Source organism: Palaemon carinicauda, chromosome 1, assembly GCF_036898095.1.
Source record: "Palaemon carinicauda isolate YSFRI2023 chromosome 1, ASM3689809v2, whole genome shotgun sequence".
Lineage (NCBI taxonomy): Eukaryota > Metazoa > Arthropoda > Malacostraca > Decapoda > Palaemonidae > Palaemon > Palaemon carinicauda.
Genome location: NC_090725.1, coordinates 306440080 through 306463382, shown reverse-complemented (window position 1 = coordinate 306463382; position 23303 = coordinate 306440080). Strand labels below are relative to the sequence as shown.

The following is a 23303-nucleotide window of genomic DNA, read 5'->3' as shown; positions in this document are numbered from 1 at the left end:
ATTCACCAAAGTGTAATGTGTAAAATTAGGTATAGGGTAACCTAGATTCTCTTACTCATGACAAATTAGTAATAGCACTTGACATTTCATTTATGGCTGCTCATTATAGTGAGTAATATTAAACTTTTTTTTTATCTACAGAAGGATGCCTAAACTACGGTCCTGCTTGTCTCGGGGGTGAGTATTCAGTTGTTTATATTATCTCTCTCTCTCTCTCTCTCTCTCTCTCTCTCTCTCTCTCTCTCTCTCTCTCTCTCTCTCTCTCTGTAAATAGGTGCCGACATATACACCGAATAATGTGGCCTATTCTATACAAATAATTATTATCTTTCCTCATAAATCTGACAACACTAAACAAACCGAAAAATTCTTCTTCACTTAAGTGGTTTACTACTGCAATGTTAACAGAAGGACCATGGATATCCTGTGGTGTATTAAGAGGTTGCCTTTTACTTATGTGTACCTCTATCTTCCTCTCTGGTAATGTTCCCAAACCATCTTTAATGTCCTCCCTTCAGCTGAAGTATCTATCCTGGTGTGTCGGCTCTTCTACGTTTATCCAATTTTATTCGCCATTTTTATTTTTGTCCATAAGTTGTAGGAACCAATTTATATATAATCATGTACATATTGTGTTTGTTGTCATTATTGTTAAGTTAATTTTCAAGTATGATGAGACTTCTTTATTGTTTTTAATACTAATTCTATCTGGAGATATTGAACAAAGTCTGGTACCAGTACGTCCTTGACTTGGCAAGTGTCGTCTAACGTATTACAATATTTGTATACAGCACGCCAACATTCAAGGTCTTACAGTTGCCTCCTGACAGTACAATATTCTATTATTCTCAGAAATTTTGGTTTATCAAGTGAGGCATCCATCAAAGCTACTTATTCATGGTTTAAAAAAAAAAAAAACTATACTTTTGAAACTGGGTACCATTCTTAGGACAAGGGGAATGGTGGTGCATTATAGGACTGAGTACTTTGATTTTCATAAAGTTTGGTTATGAATGTAGATGCCATGAGATTCAAGTCATAAAAGTCTGTTGCATGCATAACCACTTTCATCTATCAGAATCCATACTTGGATAATTCTATCTTCGATTGTATTCTTACCACTATGACCAAGATACAATAAAATTATAGAAAAGCCTATCTTGTGCTTGTTTTTATTTCAATGCTTACCAGAAGGAGTGCTTGACTTCTGTTTCTTCTACTGACTGCTGTGGTTTTAGAGCATTGAACTTTGCCTCTGAATTGGGCTGTGAGCAAATAAAGAGTGAAGATGCTCTCAGGCCTGGTAACTGCTTGGACCTTAGTGTACACTGACACTTCTGTTTCTTCTTCTGATTGCTGTGGTTCTAGAGCATTGAACTTTGCCTCTGAATTGGGCTGTGACCAAATAAAGAGTGAAGATGCTCACAGGCCTGGTAACTGCTTGGACCTTAGTGTACACTGACTCTCCTGTTGTTATAACCAAGTAAGGTTGGTTCTCCAGTTGGGACGTCTGATCATGCATTGGTTTTGTTAGTAATTAAGACTTATCAGCCTGTCCCTGATGTGTCATACTCATGTAAGACATATGAAATCTCTTGGAGAATGGAATGGGATTTTTAGTGATCATAGATATTTGAATTGGTCAAAATTGTTAACCCTGTTGTTCTCCTGAATGAAAATCTAGTGAACCTAATTGACAGGCGTTCTCGTATGTTAAAATACCGATGGAAAGACAAACACTGGTTCAATGATGAATGTAAGACGAGCTTATTTGAAAAACCAGGAGGTCTATCATCTTTGGAAGGGAACAGGTCAGATTTCACCTGGAAAAGCTATGTTCAACTAAGAGCTGTTGCTTAGAGAATTTATGCTTCAACTGAAAAGGAATATACTTTTAACCATAAAAGTAATCCTCTTTTGGCACAACTCGGGAACATAAACGGTGGGCTACTTTTAAATCTGCTCTCTTGGGTTTAGACTTAATATTTCCTTCTTTACTTGAACCGGATTGCTCTGTCACTCACTGTCCAAAGGAAAAGGCAACCTTTTTGGCTGATGTGTTTGGCAGTAAGAAAAGTATTAAAGAACTTGATCTTCCCCATTCCTGTTTCCAGAAGCTAAATCAAATAGTTTAATGGACCTTGATGCTTATGGAAGTGAAGACCCAAATGGTCTTTTTACTTTTTTTAAAAATACATTTTAAAGTAATAAATTGCAGAGTAGTCGTTAATGGGCACCTTAGTAAGTATAAGAATATATCTGGTGTTCTTCAGGGTACCGTAGCGTTCTTGGTCCCTTACTTTTCACACGATACACATCATATGTGGTTTGGTCCAGAAAACAAACTAGTTGCATATGCAGATGATGCTACTCTTTGCTTCAATCCCGTCTCCTGAATATAAGATCTAGGGATGCCGAACCCCTTGATACAGAGATAGCTGAAATTGGTGCATGGTACAAATTATGGGACTTCGGCATCCAGATATTTGTATTGATAATGTCTCTTTAACTTTATAAAACTAAAATTTTAAGTGTCATTCTTGATAGCAAATTCACTGAGAAATTAGCTTACTTAGAAATTCTTAAGATTTTCGGTATCAATCTACCCTGGAGAAATGTTTTAATTCTTTCATTCAACCTTGTTACGAGTATTATTGTCATGTCTGGTCTTCAGCTGCTGAGTCATCTTACTTGTTGGACAAAATACTGCGGTATATTAAATCTATTATTACTAATTTTGATAATATTATGTGTCACTGTTGTTCAATTAGTTCTTCATGCATGTTGCGTAAGATTTTCATAATTCTTACCATCCATTAAACTCGGATCTCCCCAGACTGTACCATCCTATGCGTAGTGCTATTAATTTTAATAGTTCTACCTTCTCCATCATAAAGCTCAACACTACGCAGTATTCTAGAAGTATTATTCCAGATGTTACCAGATTGTGGAATGATCTTCCTAATCGGTTAGTTGAATCAGTGGAATCTCAGACGTTCAAACTTTTAGCGAATGTTTTAAAGCGAACAGGTTGACATAAGTCTCTCTTCATAGTTTATAAATGACGTCTATTTAAACGTTTTTGCTAATCTTAAGATATTTTATATTCATTACTTCTCATATAGTTTATTTATTTCCTTTTCTTACTAGGCTATTTTGCCCTATTGGACCCCATGGGGTTATAGCATCCTGCTTTTCCAATTAGGGTTGTAGCTTAGCTAATAATAATAATATAATGTTGATAATAATAATAATAATAATAATAATAATAATAATGACAACAACAACAACAACAATAATAATAATAATAATAATAATAATAATAATAATAATAATAATAATAATAATAATAATAAATATAGCTCTCGCCGATATGTTAATCGACCATGTCTAAAAACGAGATTGGCTTAATCTGTTTTGCAGACTTCAAACGTTTTAGAATTCAAACGTTTTTTGTATTCTCTCGAGTAATTTTTACAGGAATAACCTCATCTTTGAGATTCTTTATTAGATTTCTCGTATCATTAGCCTATAAAGGAAAATTGAATCAATAGATTTTCTAAAAATCCTGGAGTAGTTTCATGTTAGTTGCTAAAGTACCCTACACGGGAATGTTTTTTTTTTCTTTTTTCAAAGGAATATACAATATATATATATATATATATATATATATATATATATATATATATATATATATATATATATATATATATATATATGTATGTATGTATGTATGTGTGTATATATATATATATATATATATATATATATATATATATATATATATATATATATATATATATAGATTATATATATATATATATATATATATAAATATATATATATATATATATAAATATATATATATATATATATATATATATATATATATATATATATATATATATATATATATATATATATATATAAGGGTTTTTTATCATGTATACCAAAGTTTAGAATCTACATTACATACCCTCTGGAGTAGATCATGATATATTGTGGTGGCTTGTTAGTAACGTCCTATGGTCGCTGCAACCTTACCACCCTTGTGAGCTTAGGATGGGGGGTTTGGTGTAGCGATCACCAGCCATTGCCTGGCCATCCTTTGTCCTAGCTTTGGTGGAGGGGAGGCTTAGGCGCTGAACATGTGTAAATATGGTCAGTCTCTAGGGCATTGTCCTGCTTGATAAGGCAATGTCACTGTCCTTTGCCTCTGCCATTCATGAGTGGCCTTTAAACCTTTAGACTGCCTACATCCTGTGAGACTATAGTCCATTTCTTTTATCGAGGCATATTTGCACCGACTCGCAGCGGTGCCCTTTTAGCTCGGAAAAGTTTCCTGATCGCTGATTGGTTAGAATTATTTCGTCCAACCAATCAGCGATCTGGAAACTTTTCCGAGCTTAAAGGGCACCGCTGCGAGTCGGTGCAAATCTGCATCGCTTAAAGAAATTGACTATAGTATGATCACACAGAATAGTCGTGAGTGACAGCATACATTTTGTCCTTTTAACAAATATCACCAGCAGGTTTAATCATACGTTTCGTGCTTTTTCGCATATTTTATCTTTCACATTAATCATTATATATTTATAAATACGAGCAAACGAAGGAAAGTAATTCCCATTTTTCATAATGGTCTTTTACTTTAGGGTTGGAACTTAGCGTTTCCTTCGTTGCGAAGGTTTTGATAGGCTTGTGTTTATTTATTTGTTTGTTTGTTTGTAATTCGCAAACTTAAAAACTATTTGACCGAATCTCATGAAATTTGGTGGCATGATTGGCCATGGTCCAATGACAATTTGATTAGATTTTGGGAGTGATTGGGTCAAAGGTCAAAAACTGTTTTGCTCTATCATGGACAATTTTATCTGATTTATATGTAATGCTAAAATGTGCATAATTCAACTGCCAGTCTTATGATATACATGATCAAGGTCAAGGTCACAGAAAAAGTCAAAAACGTCTTTTTGTTATATCGTGGTCGAATCTCAAGAAATTTAATGGGGCGATTGGCCATATATCAAGGACAATTTTATTAGATTTGGGGAGTGATTGGGTCAAAGGTCAAGATCACGAGAAGGTCAAAAACGTCTATTTGCTATATTGTGGTCAATTTTTATAGTTTAGATATGAGATTTATTTTAATGTTATTATTGTTCTTAAACTTCTTGTAGTTTTTCCTTATTTCCTTTCCTCACTGGGGTATTTTCCTTGTTGGGGCCCTGCTTTTCCAACTAATGTTGTAGCTTAGCAAGTAATAATAATAATGATAGTAATAATAATAATAGTAATAATAATAATGTGCATAATTCACTTGCCTATCTTGTGATATACATCATGATATAGGCGAAGGTACGCGCTCTACCGAGTGCCAATTCTAGTTTTCTTATTTGTTGATCCTGACTCTGAAGTATTTACAGGCCATGGCAAGAGATCTGCACTGCACAACTCGTTTCGCGAAGTGCCCATGATGCGCATTTTGTACAGAATGCTGGAAAGTCCAGCCCTCACTTCCAGCCAGTCCAAGGACAATTCTATTCAGGGAACAGAACTCTACCATCAAGGTGTAAGGTAAAGAAAATTAGTTATTGTTTGCCATGTGTTATATAATGTTGAATTCATCTCTAAATTGTCTTGTCATGTGGTCAGTTTTATTCCTTTGCTTTATATATCAAAGATTGCCATGTTTCAAGTTAGATTCATCTTTAACCTATTTTTCTGTTCAGTTTTATTTATTTACTTTACATATCAAACATTGCCATGTTTCAGGTTAAATTCATATTTAACCTATTTTTCTGTGTGGTCAGTTTTATTCCTTTGCATTATATATCAAAGATTGCCATGTTTCAAGTTAAATTCATCTTTAACCTTTTTTTCTGTGTGGTCAGTTTTATTCCTTTACTTTACATATCAAAGATTGCCATGTTTCAAGTTAAATTCATCTTTAACCTATTTTTCTGTGTGGTCAGTTTTATTCCTTTACTTTATATATCAAAGATTGCAATGTTTCAAGTTAAATTCATCTTTAACTTATTTTTCTGTGGTCAGTTTTATTCCTTTACTTTACATATCAAAGATTGCAATGTTTCAAGTTAAATTCATCTTTAACCTATTTTTCTGTGTGGTCAGTTTTATTCCTTTACTTTATATATCAAAGATTGCAATGTTTCAAGTTAAATTCATCTTTAACTTATTTTTCTGTGGTCAGTTTTATTCCTTTACTTTACATATCAAAGATTGCAATGTTTCAAGTTGAATTCATCTTTAACCTATTTTTCTGTGTGGTCAGTTTTATGTATTTACTTTACATATCAAACATTGCCATGTTTCAGGTTAAATTCGTCTTTAACTTATCTTGATGTGTGATCAGTTTTATTCCTTTACTTTATATATCAAACAGTGCCATGTTTCAAGTTAAATTCATCTTTAACCTATTTTTCTGTGTGGTCAGTTTTATTCCTTTACTTTATATATCAAAGGTTGCCATGTTTCAAGTTAAATTCATCTTTAACCTATTTTTCTGTGTGGTCAGTTTTATGTATTTACTTTACATATCAAACATTGCCATGTTTCAGGTTAAATTCATCTTTAACTTATCTTGATGTGTGATCAGTTTTATTCCTTTACTTTATATATCAAACAGTGCCATGTTTCAAGTTAAATTCATCTTTAACCTATTTTTCTGTGTGGTCAGTTTTATTTATTTACTTGAAATATCAAACATTGCCATGTTTCAGGTTAAATTCATCTTTAACTTATCTTGATGTGTGGTCAGTTTCATTCCTTTGCTTTATATATCAAAGATTGCCATGTTTCAAGTTAAATTCATCTTTAACTTATTTTTCTGTGGTCAGTTTTATTCTTTACTTTATATATCAAAGATGGCCATGTTTCAAGTTAAATTCATCTTTAACTTATTTTTCTGTGGTCAGTTTTATTTATTTACTTTATATATCAAACAGTGCCATGTTTCAAGTTAAATTCATCTTTACCCTATTTTTCTGTGTGGTCAGTTTTATTCCTTTACTTTATATATCAAAGATTGCCATGTTTCAAGTTAAATTCATCTTTAACCTATTTTCCTGTGTCAGTTTTATTTATTTACTTGAAATATCAAACATTGCCATGTTTCAGGTTAAATTCATCTTTAACTTATTTTTCTGTGGTCAGTTTTATTCCTTTACTTTATATATCAAACAGTGCCATGTTTCAAGTTAAATTCATCTTTAACCTATTTTTCTGTGTGGTCAGTTTTATTTATTTACTTGAAATATCAAACATTGCCATGTTTCAGGTTAAATTCATCTTTAACTTATTTTTCTGTGGTCAGTTTTATTTATTTACTTTATATATCAAACAGTGCCATGTTTCAAGTTAAATTCATCTTTACCCTATTTTTCTGTGTGGTCAGTTTTATTCCTTTACTTTATATATCAAAGATTGCCATGTTTCAAGTTAAATTCATCTTTAACCTATTTTCCTGTGTCAGTTTTATTTATTTACTTGAAATATCAAACATTGCCATGTTTCAGGTTAAATTCATCTTTAACTTATTTTTCTGTGGTCAGTTTTATTCCTTTACTTTATATATCAAACAGTGCCATGTTTCAAGTTAAATTCATCTTTACCCTATTTTTCTGTGTGGTCAGTTTTATTCCTTTACTTTATATACCAAAGATTGCCATGTTTCAAGTTAAATTCATCTTTAACCTATTTTCCTGTGTCAGTTTTATTTATTTACTTGAAATATCAAACATTGCCATGTTTCAGGTTAAATTCATCTTTAACTTATTTTTCTGTGGTCAGTTTTATTCCTTTACTTTATATATCAAACAGTGCCATGTTTCAAGTTAAATTCATCTTTACCCTATTTTTCTGTGTGGTCAGTTTTATTCCTTTACTTTACTTTACTTTATATATTGCCATGTCTCAAGTTAAATTCAGCTTTAACCTATTTTTCTGTGTGGTCAGTTTTATTTATTTACTTTACATATCAAACATTGCCATGTTTCAGGTTAAATTTATCTTTAACTTATCTTGATGTGTGGTCAGTTTTATCACCGTTCTTTATATATAAAATATTGACATGTTTCAAGTTAAATCCATCACTAAATTGCCTTATGTGGGCAGTTTTATTCCTTTGCTTTATGTATCAAATGTTCCCATGTTTCATTCGAAGGAAAATTGTCCTTAAATGTTATAAAATGTTCATGAATATATATTTACATTACATAAGAAGCACTATAAAGGAGTATTATTCCCAGGCCCAACAATGAACGAATCGACAGAACACCCCAGATCCAAGATTACGAGGATAACCTTATGAAAAACCAAATTCTCGACAGTGAAGACAGAGACGACTACCCTTATGAAGGCGTTGGGAGGTAAGATTCTAATGTCTTGGGGATCAAAATTGGGTAAGTTTCTATTGCTTTGGTAACCAAAATTGGGTTTTTTTATGTTTTGATGATCAAAATTGGGTAAGTTTCTATTGCTTTGGTAACCAAAATTGGGTTTTTTTGTTTTGATGATCAAAATTGGGTAAGTTTCTATTGCTTTGGTGACCAAAATTGGGTTTTTTTATGTTTTGGTGATCAAAATTGGGTAAGTTTCTATTGCTTTGGTGACCAAAATTGGGTTTTTTATGTTTTGTAGATCAAAATTGGGTAAGTTTCTATTCCTTTGGTGACCAAAATTGGGTTTTTTTAAGGTTAGGTTATCAAAATTGGGTAAGTTTCTATTGCTTTTAAGATCAAAATTGGGTTTATAATGTTTTTGTGATCAAAATTGTTCAAGATTCTAATGTTTTGTTGATCAAAATTGGGTTTTTAATGTTTTGGTGATCAAAATTGGCGAAGTTTCTAATGCTTTGGAGATCAAAATTGGGTTTATAATGTTTTTGTGATCAAAATTATTTAAGATTCTAATGTTTTGTTGATCAAAATTGGGTTTTTAATGTTTTGGTGATCAAAACTGGCGAAGTTTCTAATGCTTTGGAGATCTAAATTGGGTTTATAATGTTTGTGATCAAAATTGTTTAAGATTCTAATGGTTTGTTGATCAAAATTGGGTTTCTTATGTTTTGAGATCAAAATTGGTTAAGTTTCAATGCTTTGGAGATTAAAATTGTTTTTTAGGGTTTGGTGATCAAAATTGGGTAAGTTTCTAATGGTTTGGTGATCAAAATTGGGTTTTTAATGTTTTGGTGATCAAAATTGGCGAAGTTTCTCATGCTTTGGTGATCAAAATTGGTTTTCTAATGTTTTGTTGATCAAAATTTGCCGTTTCTAATGTTTTGTTAATCAAAATCGGGTTTCTCATGTTTTGGTTATCAAAACTGGCTAAGTTTCTAATGGTTTAGTGATCAAAATTGGGTTTCTGTTTTGGTGATCAAAATTTGGGTAAGTTTCTAATGTTTTATTGATCAAAATGGAGATCCTACATGATTTGTAACACTTTCAGTACTTATACTCACTTAAATCATTATTATTTTGAACAGTGGTAAAAATAGACTGCAATTGGATGTAAGAAAAAATCAAAATTTTTCTTTATACAATTTAATAACCCAAAAATTTAAACTTGATCCTTGGTTAACTGACTAAAGCATCAGACTTCTACAGTTTAACCTTTTTATAGTTATTTTATTTTAACAATTGTATATATCCATATTTCATATGCACCATCTTATCGTGATACGGATACATTTTACTGGTTAAGGTCATATTCATAGATAAAAAATCAATCGTGACCATAACTTTTATTATTATTATTACTTGCTAAACTACAACCCTAGTTGGAAAAGCAGGATGCTATAAGCCCAAGGGCTCCAACAGGGAAAATAGCTCAGTGAGGAAAGGAAATAAGGAAATAAACGAGAAATAATGAACAATATAAATATTTTTAAAAACAATAACATTGAAATAGATCTTCAATTTATAAAGTGTAAAAACTTAAAAACAAAGCAAGAGGAAGAGAAATAAGATAGAAAAGTGTGTCCGAGTGTACCCTTAAGCAAGAGAACTCTAGGCTTACCTCAAGACAGTGGAAGACCATGGTACAGAGGCTATAGCACTATCCAAGACTAGAGAACAATGGTTTGATTTTGGAGTGTCCTTCACCTAGAAGAGCTGCTTACCGTAGCCAAAGTCTCTTCTAACCTTACCCAGAGTTAAGAAGTCTCTCTAAAAGAGAGATTTCCATGTCAGACATGCTTACGTCAGAGCGCGTTTTATTGAGCCTTACTTGAGATAAGTGTCTCTAGGAATATGCCTCCTTTGGATGCATCATATTTCACAAAAACATAATTTTGAAAATGGTGTATTAATTTTGTAGTCGATATTTCTATAGGTGTTCCTTCCATATAGTCTGTGACTATGGCAATGTTTCAAACTCATGGGAAGGTAATGTGTGTGACCATATTTAAATTCAAGAAAACTGTTATGTTAGTTCAACTAAGCTTTTTTACCGAGGCTTTGCTACAAATCTGAAAGTCAATATTGTCTTGATTTAACAGCTTATTAACTAATAGGTCAGATCAGCAGACAGCATACAGTGCTTCTAATACTATCTCTTTTATTTTATTTGCATCCTTGTTCATAATTTTTAGGCATTTCCTATCTTTTTTTTAACTTCATTTCCCGCCATGTCGGTTGATGCACCTATTGTAGCAATCGATATGAACTGGATTACTCTTAAAACGGGAATGAAGTTGAAGTTGGATGCCATCCTTTCTCACTTGTAGCATTCAAATAACTGGTGTAGTTAACCAAGCCAAAAGACATGTTCACCTTAGTCCTGCCATTCTGCGGGACAGAAATTCGATACCTGCTCTAGCTTCATAGTTTCTAGTAGTGTCTGCAACCTCACCATCCTTAATGGTGGGTTTGGGGGAACCTATATATCTACCTGCAGAGTTATCAGCAGCAATTTCCGGGCCCTCCCTGCTCCTAACCTGATGAAGGGGAGTTTCGGTGCTGATCATATGTGTATAGGGTCAGTCGCTGGGAAATTATACTGTTTCTTGCCTCAACCATTCATGAGCGACCTTTAAACTGACTGACACCTCTTGGCATGGTAGGATAAGATCTTGAAGCATACCTGGTTTCTGAGTCTTGAATGACAATAATGTCTTGCCCATTGTGTTTTGATAGAAGTGGCACTTGTCATAAGAAGTGGAAGTGTTACCAATGTTAAAAATTTGACCCCTGCTCCCTATTAAAGTCAGCCTCTGTGAAAGCTACTCTGCAAAGAGCTCTGCAAAATAGGTATAATATCAGAGGATCATAGATTTAAGATCCTTAATTTCTATTGGAGATATAAAGATTTCATGGTTCACCATATACATTCCCTCTTCTCTTAACAGTTCTGTTGGATGTGTGGCAACCTACTGGAACAAATATGCTTTATAATCTCTGTAGCCAAGAAGGGATGGGGAAACTGTGAAGAGCAGCATTGAACCTTATACAAGTAGCATAACTTGTCTGTTGTGTAAAAAAAAAAAAAAATTCATTGATAGCCATGGGTCAATCATTCTATTTCTAGTTTTGATATCAAAACTTTCAGTTTTTCAAGCTAGAAAATCTTACAAATCCAGTCTGACTTATGAAAAGGAACCCTTGCTCTGCAAGGTCAATTTCTACTCTGTCCAAAAACTAAATGAATCGTAGCATGTTTTTGAAGGAGTGATGGGTACCATTGGTGTGGATGATATAAAAATAGATGGAGCTTTTAGTGATGAGGATTCAAGATGAACTGGCCACACTTGGATTACTAGACCCAAACCAACATTTATTGAAGACGACTCTATACCGGTACTCCTAAGTGAAGTTAAAGTCAATGATGAAAAGACAATATAAGAAATACATAAGGGGGAAACAATGCACCTCCTCTTGGCCAAGGTTAGAGACTATCCTCGAAGATTGGAACTAGTCCCCCTTCTGTTCTACGTGACCTAAGATAAAGATGAACAGTCTGCTGAGGAATCTTTATCTCTCATAGTCCTGAACAGGACTGTTAAAGCCATACTTATGACAAATCTCAAGAGTTGAAAGAGGAAATGAGCTCTTGCTGCTGCCATATCTTGAAAAGTAAGCCTTGCAGAAGAGACCTCTCTGGGATGGTGCAAGGTACTGCTAAATCTTTATATAAGAATATTAGGATAAAAATTAGCAATACAAATGGGGAAAAAATGCATGGATCTACAGTTGCTTTTAGCAAGTCACTTTCAAGATGTTTTTACACAATTTAATAATTTTCTAATAACATTTAAATTTTACATAATAACTTTATACTTTATAGATTTGATGTAGAAATGGCCTCAAGCACAAAAGAAGAACCAGAGGCATACAGTGATTGGAACCGTGAAATGGAGAGCAGCATTCACCATAAAGGAAAGAATGACAATAGAAACTACATTAATCTTCGGGTGAGTGTATAACATTTATTTTTATCCCTGTATGTTGACAACAAGTATCAATACATTAGAATATTGAATATAAAATGATATACCCACTATGAAAAGTATATAAGTAATTTTCTCACAATTGGGTCAGATATCAGGTGTTGGACTAATAAGAGCGTTGGAATTTTACTTACACGTCTGTACTTTAATTGATATGACTATGCACCACAGTAATGCCATTCCCTAGGGTTTCTTTGTAACTTTTATCATAATGTATCTCTTTAATATAAGAGTGCAGTATCAGCAGAAATTAAATTCTTTGAGAGCACTTTCCAAACTGTGTTAAAAAAGCTTACGTTGTGTGAAATATATCCACTTGCCATATATTCGTTTGTCCAGTGTATACAAACCTTTCGTCATTCAAGTAAGAAATATGTTGTCAACGAGGTAGATAACGACAGGTGATAATTAAGGAGCCAGCCAGCCCTTTTCCTGTCAAAAGCTCTTCACTTATGTTTTCGGCCGCAATGAGTACAGATTTACTGTTACATCCTCAATTGAACTTTTTTCTTTCAGGAAGTGAATGCTGGCTATTGATTGCTATGGTAGACTTTACTAGACTTTACATCAGGTTTTTATTAAACTGGCTATAGATCCTTATTCTCAGTGTGCTTCTAGCTAGGAGCATGATTGTCCACAATTGCAGTGTAGGTCATGGCCTCTTGTGCAGTTACAGTCATATGCTTTGAGGGAGGAGAAGAGAGCTTTGCTGCTTCTTTCTGCTCATTGAATGAGTGTTACTGTTACCCTGCTCAGATCTCACTAGTTTGGCCATGGATTGAGTTTACAATCAGATCTGTGGATCTGAGAACTCTGTTGTCAATCAGTCAGAAACAGAACCTTGCCATTTCCATTCTCGAGGTAGAAAGGTTCTTTGCAAGCTAGTTGCATCAGCACCTCTTCAGGTTGACCTGTCGTTGTGCGCACTGATAGGTGTCCACTCCTTCGAGAGGCTGAAGGCAAAGGGCACAGGCTTCTCAGGCCCTGGGGCAGAGGCCAAGGTTTGTCAACTGTTGCTGCCTTTCAAGCAGTACTCAGGCTTGACCAGTAATCAGGTGCATTGACTTACATTGGTTATTAACTCTGAAGTTTGGAGATGTACAGAAGTCTCGTATTGTGTGGTAGGAGGCTGTGACCTTCCTGGAATCTGTTGGCAACCAGTGGAAGATCTGGGTTTGTGAAGAGGGATGATTTAGTCTCCCCATTCTCAAAGCAAGTTAGCAGACTCTTCAGACCTCATTGATGCATGGTTTGGCAAGGAAGGCCTCCAGGCCTTTCCTTGACCCTGATCAGGACCCCATGGGAGCAATTTCTTCCTGGAAAGAATCGATGCATGCACATCCCTTTCAAGCCACCCAACCTGTTACTTCCATGCACTGGGCAACGGAGGAGAGGAGTGATATGCTGTTGTCAGCGATCTCCCTCCCCCACCCTCTCTGCTGAGAGTAGGGGGTTTGCTTGTCGTGCCTTTGGGCAACCTGGCAGAAACAGAGGGCCAAGCCTTGGATAGTATGATTCATTCAGGACAAATTACTTGATACCCTCTCCAGACCTTTTGCCTCCCTCCCCACTCACTTTCCAGTTCTCATATGTTCATCCAACATTGCCGAAAACCTTGTTCAGTAGGAGAAATGAACAACACGCTCAAGGTCATTTGATAAGTCTCTGGGCTAATGCAGTTGAAGGGCTGGAGGGCAGTCATTGACCTATTACTACAGCATAAGTTGGTGCATCAAATGAAGTTTAGAAAGGAAAATTTACGGTCTGTGCTGAGTTCCATCAAAAAGGAAGACTTCATGCTTTCGGTGGATCTGAAGGACGCATAATTTCGAGTACCCGTGCAATAGTCCTCTCAAAAGTACCTACACTACTCCCTTGATGTAACGACGTACCATTTCCAGCCTCTTTACTGCTCCTCGGGTAATCATACATCTATTGATCTGGGTAGTAGCTTGGGCCCACTTCCAAGGGATATATCTGTGTACGTATCTCAACGAGTGGCTGATCCTAGCCTCCTCTGTCAGGCAGTTTCCACAGGATCAAGTTAGACTTTTTACTTTTGTTACACTCTGGGGATTGTGATAATAAAAGAAAAATAGAATCTCTTACCTAGGCCGAGGTTGATATACCTGAGCATTCTGATAGACACAGCAGCAGCAAGTGTGTCAGTTAGACAATCGCATCAAGCCCATGGAAGTAGCTTGTCTGTTTTTGTCCAAGACAGAATTACCAGCTCAGCACTGAGTCTTCTAGGCCTGCTTTCCTCTTAGAAACTTGTTCCTCAAGAAGGTGCCTCCACCAAAGATCTCTTCAGTAGTGTTTGAAGAATCACTGGGCAGCCCCAGGATCTCCCATTCTTTCTAGTGCTAACAGGGCAGGAGACTTGGGACAATCTTAGCTGTTGGCTAAAAGAGGAAACCCTTACAGGCTCGACTCTCCCCCTCCGGTCATGGAGCTCCACTCGACTCTATGCCTAGGGGCATGCAACTGTGCTTAGGTATGTCTAAAGAGGAGCTAGGCACACATCTTAATGTCCTGGTGGTCTCAAATGTATGATCGGAAGAAGCATCTAATCATTGAAGTCCTAGGAATCTAGCAGCCTCTATAGCACAACAAAACATTTCAAAAGAGGTGAGGCAGCATTTGGTTCATTTGGGATAACACCACTGTAATGGCTTTCATCTAGAAACTGATGAGGCGGATGCACATCGAGACGGCTTTCCACACCGTAGAGTTGTTAGCCAAATACATTCCAGGCAAGGGGAGTGGAGTAGCACACACTCTCAGTTGCCTGGCGAAGGTTATAAGGTCAGAGTGGTCCTTAAAACCCTGTGTAACAGAAAGGCTAATGGTTTATGTTCTCCAGGGATTAACTTGTTTGCCACACCTTACCAAGCTCCCTGTATTCTCTCTCCCAATCTAGTATATGACCTTCCTCCGTTCAACCCTGTTCCGTTCACTAATTTATCTTGTAGGGTTTATGCCAGAACTTGGGTTAACCCTTGTAGCTCCTAGATGGCTTATTCCGGAATGTATCTAATTCTGCCCTGTAGAGATCTTAAGAGAACTCCCTGTGGCCTTTCCTCTGCGATTGATGTCATGGAAGAGATTCTACTCTAGTCAAACCATTTCTATACCAAATTGTGGATTTCCTAGTATTACTTTGCTGGGATAAACTCGGTTGCTGCTGTTAAGGCTACCCCTCACCCTTAAGCATGGTCTTTTGACATAAGGAAATAAACCTCGTCTCCTCATAGTTGTCTATGTTAGTGATAAGCTTCAGATAGTCTTGCTCATCCAGGGCCCTCATTCACAATGCTCAGCCTGTTTGAGCCTTTCAGAAGACAGTCAAATAAAGTTTCCGACTGTCAAGACTGTCTCTGCTACCTTAGCATCAGCGAAAAGTTTAGGCAAAGTACGTGGCCTCTGCCTTAGTCTCCCATGCTGAGGGGTGGAAAGAGCTCTCTCAGTTTGGTGCCAGAGATTCTCAAGCTGAGGGGTGGAAGTTGGGTACCAGGTTGCAAGAGCTAAACATTGTACCTGACAGAACACAACCCTAGATTCTAATCGTTCTCCATTATGAAGCATCAGGTGGTATGGTGAAGTGCTATCTGAAGAAGACATGACACCTCAGACCTGTCTCTCGGCAACTCTTCTTAGCGCTGCCAGAACAAAGACAATGGTGTAAGGGAACACTATCTCTTTCTGACTTTGTGAGACAATCTGTAATAAATACTCCTCTACTTCTGAGGGTCAAAGTACCAACTTCAAGCGAACTTTCCAAGTCAGGTGTAAGGACTCATCCTAGCCTTCAAGAGAAATCTTGCAGTTGGTCAGTTGTTGAATGATTGGGTGTGTATGCACCAGATCACCTTCACAGCCTTTAATCTACATGGGTGCCCAACAAGTCCCTTAATGCCTCTGCATTTTGTCCTGTGGTGGCTGCTACTTCCCGAGGGAACTTGGTTTGCAGCATGGCTAGTTCAGTAAGATTTGTCAAAGTGCCTATGGGTAAACTCCCATGGGTAAGATAGTGAGTAGCCAAAGTGGTGTCATACTAGACACATACCATCAGGACTCTCATTCCTTACTTTGTGCACTCAAAGCAAGATGATAGTTCTCCAGTTTCATTGTACTGTATCAGCACAGCTGAAGGTACACAAAACAAGCAAAGCTTGGATACATACCTATACCCTTCCGGCACGGGCAAATCTAGTGCTCCACAACAGTACCCGAGATCTTTAACCAGCAATGCAATGTCCTCATAGGACAGTTATTCTGCAACCTAGTGAGATTGGAATTGTGACAGGCTAGAAGCTGGCTCTTGGACACATATCTGGACAAGGGAGAAGTAGGCCTCTCTTCATTAAGAATGACTCATGAGAACCATGTGGTATGCTCATCTTAATGCCAAGCCTTAAAGTCTATGGGTCAGACTCCTATCTGATGGTTGGTTAAGGGAATAGGAGGGTCCACTAAGGACTCTTGGGAGGCTGCCCTAACAGGCTTGAGTTCCTGGAACGGAAAAACCGTTTGAAGCAGTTACTGAACCTATAGTGGTCGTCCAATGGCCAAGCTCTTCAGTCTGCGAACAAGTTAAAGGAGGAGTGAAAGCATTTTCCAGGGGCTTTCTCTGCAAAGGAGGATGAAAACAACTGCATTTCATTGTAGAGAGACTGTCTTGCAAAAAATTCCTTCAATGATGCTTCTAGTCTAAGGGTATTTCAAACCCTGTGTATAGGAGCATAAGCAAATCCAGATGCCACCTGGGGTGTGGCGCTCGGGAGCCTTCAAAGTAAAATGAAAAGAAAATCATTCACGGACTGAGATCCGAAAGCAAGGTAAGCATGCGCAGATGCTTGGGTATCTAGAGGATCTGGTGTTGGAAGGAGACCTGAATGCTATAGACTTCCTTGGAACAAGAAAGCAGCTTGCTGGAAATTATTTTAGAATTTAAAATTCTGAATCAACTGGGAGGCAATGCAGGTCCTTTGATTGCAATACCAAGAACCCTTTCTGCCACACACAAAAATAACAAAATAACTGATCCTACTCTGATCCCCTGGAGACAGTGCAAATGCTCAGTAGTACCCCACTCCTTCCATAATACCAAGCAGAGGTCGGTCGATGTCTCGTGAGACGGTCCAATTGGTTATCGTGTGTTTCCGTGACAACTTCCTTCTGTTAGGGTAGGACTTTCCGTTATTGGCTAGGCGTCAGAGCGAGAGAGAAGTTGAACATTCAAGAAGGGTGGTGGCCTTTATTCCTACTGGTAGGGGGCAGTGCCTGTCTTTATAAGGAACAAGCAAAGCAAGCAGGTGGCGGGTGCTAACACGTGCTCGTGAGAGCAGGACTGGAAGCTAATGAGAGTAGTTGCAAGCAATGGAATCTAGTGATATATTTGTTCTATTGAGAATAAGAGCTAGTATGTGTGCTTGTTCATTCTTGCGAGAAGCGAGCACTGGGAGCTAGTACGGGAGCGTGTTCATTCTTGTGAGAAAATAGCACCGGGAGTTTATGTGGATGCTTACTACACAAGGATCTAGGATATGTCACTGAGCACAGGGAGATAGTGTTTCTAGCATGTGTGCTAGTTCCAGTTTGAATGGAGCACACGCAACGGGCGCTATGGCATATGCGTGAGCTCCTGTTCCGTGTGCAATGGTCCAATCGTGGAGGGTTCATTCTTAGTACATATCTTAGAAAATGAAGCAAGAGCCTACCATACCCTGCGAGGAGTTCTTAGTACCGTATTGCAGTTTCTCCCTCTGGTCAGAACAGGGGGACCGAATGCATCTCCTAGCGAAGTCCCTTATTGATAACTGTGCAAGCACAATATGGCATTCCAGTCCTTCTGTGCGTTTTTGGATGGATCAAGAAGTCACCGTTCCAATCCCTACAGCACACCCTAAATGGCACTTCTGGGAAAAACTCAGCTGGGAATCGTTCTCTGAATTTAGGGAGCAGTATTGTCCCGGAGAAACTAAGCCATGTTATCAATGAAAGCGTCTCATGAATATCCTGATGCAGGAAGTAACAAGTGTGGATTTCTATGTCTTGACCAGCAGTGCTTAGCTAAGTCTTGCCTTGTAATAAAACCAAGGAGGGTGATTGGCTTTGGTGCAGCACTGCTCGTCACGAAACAATCCAGAGGAATCTGGCAAAGGGTCACAAGATTAGCGTCCAGTGCTTTGGCCATAGCTTCCTCCTCTAAGGGGTGAAAAAAAATCATTAGGAAGGAATAAGTAACATGAGTAGGCGAGCTGTTTACTGGGTGACTGGAAGGTAAGTGCTTGAGAGACCTGCGTACAAGGTATAAGAACTTCATTATTCTCTGGGATAGCGTACTAGAAATGGTAAAGTGGAGCAGAATCGAACGTGCTGTGTTCTGAAAGCCACGGAAGAATGTGTCAATTGCATAGACAAGCATATTCGGGGAAGGGAATGTTACCATCACTCGGCTGGGCAAAAGAAGACCAATAACCAAATGACTGATCACTGAAATTGCACAAGCTGTGACAAAGTATTCAGGTTCAGTATGTTAACTCGCATGATGCTCATGCGCATGGTAGAGATCGAGAACTTATCTTGTAGATTGTGTCTGCAATCATGTGTAGAGACTTGTCAACAGGCGATCTATATCGTACTCATGGACTGTCATCTCAAGAGATCGAAAACCACGACCAGCCCTCGCTTGTCAACAGGCGATCTATATCGTACTCATGGACTGTCATCTCAAGAGATCGAAAACCACGACCAGCCCTCTCGTCTACAAGTGAAGGTGATAATTCCTCATGAAAACTAGAAAACTGGTCTAATTAATTACCAAACTTGTCAGGGCAGCTAGTGGTTGTCTGGAGGTTTGTGAGCATTTAGAGGTGATCATGAAAGTTCCAGGGCCGTTTACCTGGCAAGAGAGGGACTCGTGAAAGTTCCAGGGGGTGTTTACCTGGCAAGAGAGGGACTAGAGCATAGCACATCCTGTTCAGTAGTACCTGTTACAGGTATCGTGACCCTTTGCAATTGGAGGGGGGGAGGGGTGGCGAGACCTTGCAATCATAACTAGACTCTTCCCCATTGGGAAGACTTTGGCCACAATCATGCAGAGGAACCAGGCATGCTGCAGACGGACTGATTAGTCGTGATGTGCTTCGGTGATTCCTTCCTGTGTAGGCACCACCTTTGAAGATTAGTTTGTCAACTCTGGAACTCCGCAGTGCGTATCGGCGTATTCTGTTTCTTTCTCCCTAAAGAGATCTCATCCAGGAAAGGAAATGGAGCGCTACACCCTTCATCCTGAGCGACGATGCGTGCTGCACTCTCTTCCCTCTCACGCAGGAAGTAAAGTGAACATAACTTCTATTAACCAGACTACCTGCACTTCAATGGTACCAGTAGATTGGGTCTGTGCATGTATTGTACCACTATATAAGGGTAAGGGAGATGTGCATGAGTGTTGTAATTCAAGAGGTATTAGTTTGTTAAGCGTAGTTGGAAAAGTGTATGGTAGAGTACTGATTAATAGGATTAAAGATAAAACAGAGAATGCAATCTTGGAAGTACAGGGTGGTTTTAGAAGAGGTAGGGGTTGTATGAATCAGATTTTTACAGTTAGGCAGATATGCAAGAAATATTTAGCAAAAGGTAAGGAGGTGTATGTTGCGTTTATGGACCTGGAGAAAGCATATGATAAGAGTTGATAGGGAAGCAATGTGGAATGTGATGAGGTTATATGGAGTTGGTGGAAGGTAGTTGCAAGCAGTGAAAAGTTTCTACAAAGGTAGTAAAGCATGTGTTAGAATAGGAAATGAAGTGAGCGATTGGTTTCCGGTGAGAGTGAGACAGGGATGTGTGATGTCGCCGTGGTTGTTTAACTTGTATGTTGATGGAGTGGTGAGAGGTGAATGCTCGAGTGCTTGGACGAGGATTAAAACTGGTAGGCGAGAATGATCATGAATGGGAGGTAAATCAGTTGTTGTTTGCGGATGATACTGTACTGGTAGCAGACACAGAAGAGAAGCTTGACTGACTAGTGACAGAATTTGGAAGGGTGTGTGAGAGAAGGAAGTTGAGAGTTAATGTGGGTAAGAGTAAGGTTATGAGATGTACGAGAAGGGAAGGTGGTGCAAGGTTGAATGTCATGTTGAATGGAGAGTTACTTGAGGAGGTGGATCAGTTTAAGTACTTGGGGTCTGTTGTTGCAGCAAATGGTGGAGTGGAAGCAGATGTACGTCAGAGAGTGAATGAAGGTTGCAAAGTGTTGGGGGCAGTTAAGGGAGTAGTAAAAAATAGAGGGTTGGGCATGAATGTAAAGAGTTCTATATGAGAAAGTGATTGTACCAACTGATGTATGGATCGGAGTTGTGGGGAATGAAAGTGATGTAGACAGAAATTGAATGTGTTTGAGATGAAGTGTCTGAGGAGTATGGCTGGTGTATCTCGAGTAGATAGGGTTAGGAACGAAGTGGTGAGGGTGAGAACGGGTGTAAGAAATGAGTTAGCGGCTAGAGTGGATATGAATGTTTTGAGGTGGTTTGGCCATGTTGAGAGAATGGAAAATGGCTGTCTGCTAAAGAAGGTGATGAATGCAAGAGTTGATGGGAGAAGTACAAGAGGAAGGCCAAGGTTTGGGTGGATGGATGGTGTGAAGAAAGCTCTGGGTGATAGGAGGATAGATGTGAGAGAGGCAAGAGAGCATGCTAGAAATAGGAATGAATGGCGAGCGATTGTGGCCCAGTTCCGGTAGGCCCTGCTGCTTCTTCCGGTGCCTTAGATGACCGCGGAGGTAACAGCAGTAGGGGACTCAGCAGTATGAAGCTTCATCTGTGGTGGAAATGTGGGAGGTTGGGCTGTGGCACCCTAGCAGTACCAGCTGAACTCTGCCGAGTCCCTGGTTAGGCTGAAGGAACGTAGAGAGTAGAGGTCCCCTTTTTTGTTTTGTTTCTTGTTGATGTCGGCTACCCCCCAAAGTTGGGGGAAGTGCCTTTGGTATATGGATGGACCAGCACTTCACGTCTTCTCAAGTTACCAAAAAAAGTGAAGGGTAAACTTGAAGGCCAATGAAGACACTTATAGGAAGGCTCACAACAGACAGGCAATATGTCCTTAGCACCCTCCCGGATTGGGGCACACTTCAGGGAAGGACAGCAACTCTCCCTCCCCTTTACAACTGGCGATAGTCTACCAGTAGAGCAACACAAATGTACAAGAAACATTTCCATAAGGCCATTTTGCAAGGGCATAGTTCACTTGCACCAAGGATAGAAGCATTTGCACAGGGAAAGTTAAACTATCAATGTGTAAAACAGCCTTCACGTTCATATAGTCCCCCCCCCCCCCCCCACCCACCCACACAAGTCACACGAGTGATAGTACAGCAACAGACGTGCTGCCCAACAGGACCAAGTACACTGTATTAGACAGTATAAAAACTTTTAAACAGTCATCAGGAAAACCACATCCAATGGTATTAGCCCTTGGACACTATTACCAGACCAAATATTCAATGTGAAAGTACTGTAAACACAGAAGATTACAAGAGCCAGATGAGGACACCACCAAGTACCGTACATCTGCACTCTCCAAGGCTGAAGTCTTAAGCGAAGGTTATGCTACCTGGTGGTTGGGTTACCACTAACCCGAATACAGTAGCTATTTTAAAAATTTAAATGGCAGTTACCAGCCTTGCTGAGGTCATGCACACTAAAGGTCAAGGTTCGTATGAATCGTAGAATTCAAAAAAAATAATTTCGGTACTCTTCTCGCCTTTTCACGAGACAATTCTCTGAATCTCAATAGTTTTATAACTTTTGTAAATTTTTTCCTATAAGAAAACTTTACAGCTATGAGAACATTAGATACTCTTTTCCTTTCCTTAACATATATTAGGAAAATATTTTTCAGTAATGTAAGGGGTGTATTAGTGTATTTCTATGTAAAGGTTTCTAATTTGAGGTTATCTGTGATCAAGTTCACCTACAAGTGAAGCAACCACATGTAGGAAGAGCAGACCAAATACTTAAAAATCATGCATTTAACCTTACTCTCAATTCAATTTTTATTCAAATGGTTACCCTGATCTATAAATTTTTCTTTTATTTTTACAGTCCTGGAGGAAGCGGTGAACTACGAGGCTTTATCAAGACGTCTGACGAGCCTCAATATCTGCTCAAGTGATAAAAATACCATTAAATTGAACTATATAATGTTCTAAATACTGTTAACTACACTTGTTATCTAAAAATATTAAGAAACTGAATTTAAAGTCAGCAGATAATGTATTAATTTCTTGAAAAAACCTCTCAAGAATAAATAGTTCTTTACAGCATTTAGGAACCTCTATCCATAAATGAAATAATTGTATTGATTGGACGTCCAAGAAAAATAACATGATCTTTTGTCATACTTGTAGTATGAAAGAATAAAAGATAGTTGTGATACCGAAATTATTTACCCACAATTGAAGTTTTCATTAATTTGACTAACTAAAAATCTTGCCGATCAACTGAGCTGGAATGTACTGTTGTAATTAATTACCTAAAATGTTAATGACTTAGTGCCTAGTATTCAATGATCACAAAATGAGACCCCTACTTTAAATTTTATATACAGAAATTCAATTAATAAAGGGGATATAGATAATTAAGAGAGCATTTCTCAACCATTAATAAATTTCCAGACGGGATTTTTTTTTTTTTTTCCAACAGTTCTTAGCACTTTCCTGAACCCTCCACTTCTGGTCTTGGTAGGACATTGAATTAAAATTCTTTCCCTTACTCAACTTTTTACCATTCACTTCCCCCCTACCAATATTGGATTATTCAAACCTAATTAAGCT

General features: G+C 37.8%; 1 protein-coding gene across 2 annotated transcripts in view; it reads left to right on the top strand.

Annotated features, from left to right (window-relative positions):
• The window catches only part of LOC137645478 (uncharacterized), a 111831-nt gene extending 88928 nt beyond the window's left edge, over positions 1-22903 (top strand). For both annotated transcript variants that reach the window (XM_068378293.1, XM_068378286.1), the window contains 5 exons: positions 142-177; positions 5427-5577; positions 8271-8390; positions 12304-12430; positions 22573-22903. In XM_068378293.1, coding sequence (XP_068234394.1) covers positions 142-177; positions 5427-5577; positions 8271-8390; positions 12304-12430; positions 22573-22590 — 452 coding nt within the window. In that variant the 3' untranslated portion in view covers positions 22591-22903. The remainder of the gene's footprint in view (positions 1-141; positions 178-5426; positions 5578-8270; positions 8391-12303; positions 12431-22572) is intronic.
• The last annotated feature ends 400 nt before the right edge of the window (positions 22904-23303 follow it).